At 45.2% G+C, this 1,600-nt stretch overlaps 1 protein-coding gene across 1 annotated transcript in view; it reads left to right on the plus strand.

Moving 5' to 3' along the window:
- Positions 1-1,258, plus strand: part of FAM25A (family with sequence similarity 25 member A) — a 4,624-nt gene extending 3,366 nt beyond the window's left edge. Inside the window, exon 3 of the mRNA XM_008060112.2 lies at positions 1,066-1,258. Within this exon, the coding sequence (XP_008058303.1) occupies positions 1,066-1,199 (134 nt within the window). The 3' untranslated portion in view covers positions 1,200-1,258. The remainder of the gene's footprint in view (positions 1-1,065) is intronic.
- Positions 1,259-1,600: the final 342 nt, after the last annotated feature.

The following is a 1,600-nucleotide window of genomic DNA, read 5'->3' on the forward strand; positions in this document are numbered from 1 at the left end:
AGGCGGGTCTCGAACCCTCGGGCTCAGGCAGTCCACTCACCTCAGCCTCCCAAAGGCGCGGGATTACAGGCTGAGCCACCGAGCCCGGCTTTTTTTTCTTTTTGAGTAAGAGTCTCACTTGGTCACTCAGGCTGGAGTGCAGTGGCATGCTTATGACCACTGCAGCATCGACTGGCTGGGCTCAGGTGATCCTTCCACCTCAACCTTCCAAGTAACTGGAACCACAGGTGCACACCACCCCACCTGACTAATTTTTTTTTATTTATTGTAGAGACGAGGTCTTGCCAAGTGGTCCAGGCTGGCCTTAAATCCTTGGGCTCAGGCAATTCTCTCGCCTCAGCATCCCAAAATGCTGGGATTGCAGGTGTGAGCCACTGTGCCTGGCTAGGGGTGAGGTTTTCAACACAAGAATTTTGTGGGAGACATAAACATTCAGACTGGAACAATAACATAGTAGACAGCATAATCTTGGGGTGGGGAAGATCTTTTGAACTTTGATAGAAAACCCAGCAGCCATAATGGAAATAGGTCAACTTGATATATAAAACTTCAAAATTTTTTAGAGGTAAAAAATACTGTAAACCAAGTCAAAAGAAAAATCACAAACTAATGTAAAATGTTTCTAATAAAAATGTTAATCCAATATAGTAACCCAATATCAAAATGGCCAAAAGACATAAGATGACAGCTTCCAGAAAAATGAAGAATTAGTACCCAGTATGGCTGGACATGGTAGCTTACACCTGTAATCCCAAACACTTTGGGAGGCCAAGGCAGGAGGATCGCCTGAGGCCAGGAGTTCAAGATCAGCCTGGGCAACATAGCAAGGCCCCTGAGACCCTGTGTCTGTTTTCAAAAAAAGTAGCCAATACACCCATGACCAGATCAGGCTCACTCATAATTGAAGACATGCAAGTTGTTGGAGAAATTAAGCCCAAATTTGAATTCATTCCACCAGGAGCCCTGCTGCCCTCAGTCCCATTGGTCTGCTCCGGGGACCCTGTCGTGAGGGGATGCTATCATAGTGGTGGCTCACCCAGACATTCTTCCTCTTCTTTCCAACAGCCGTTGCTGACGCCTTAAAGAAAGTCCAAGAATCAGGGGACAAGATGGCGAAGGAAGTCTCTGAAACAGTGACCAACACAGTCACAAATGCTGTCACTCACGCAGCAGAGGGTCTGAGCAAACTAGGACAGTGAGTGCACCTGTTACCATGGCCAACCCTTCCTGAGTCTCAATAAAAAGCCATGAAATGTGTCCACTGAGTCTGGGATTTATTCCTGTTTGGGTGGAAACACTAGACAAAGTGTTTTTTTAAAAAATACAAAATAGCTTACGTATGTATGAGTTACATGTGAGTACTGCTGCATGCATAGAGTGTGTAATGATTGAATCAGGGTATTTAAGGTCATCACCTTAAGTATTTCTCATTTCCATGGGTTGGTCACATCTTAGTTCCTCTCTTCTAGTTACTTGGAAACATACACTACATTGTTGCTAACTATAGTCACCCTAGGAGAAGTATTTTTCAATGGAAATGCTGTACATGACCGGGTGTGGGGCTCACGCCTGTAATCCCAGCACTTTAGGAAGTGGAGGT

Source organism: Carlito syrichta, unplaced genomic scaffold, assembly GCF_000164805.1.
Source record: "Carlito syrichta isolate Samal-C Ts95f unplaced genomic scaffold, Tarsius_syrichta-2.0.1 Scaffold304516, whole genome shotgun sequence".
In the NCBI taxonomy this organism is placed as follows: Eukaryota; Metazoa; Chordata; class Mammalia; order Primates; family Tarsiidae; genus Carlito; species Carlito syrichta.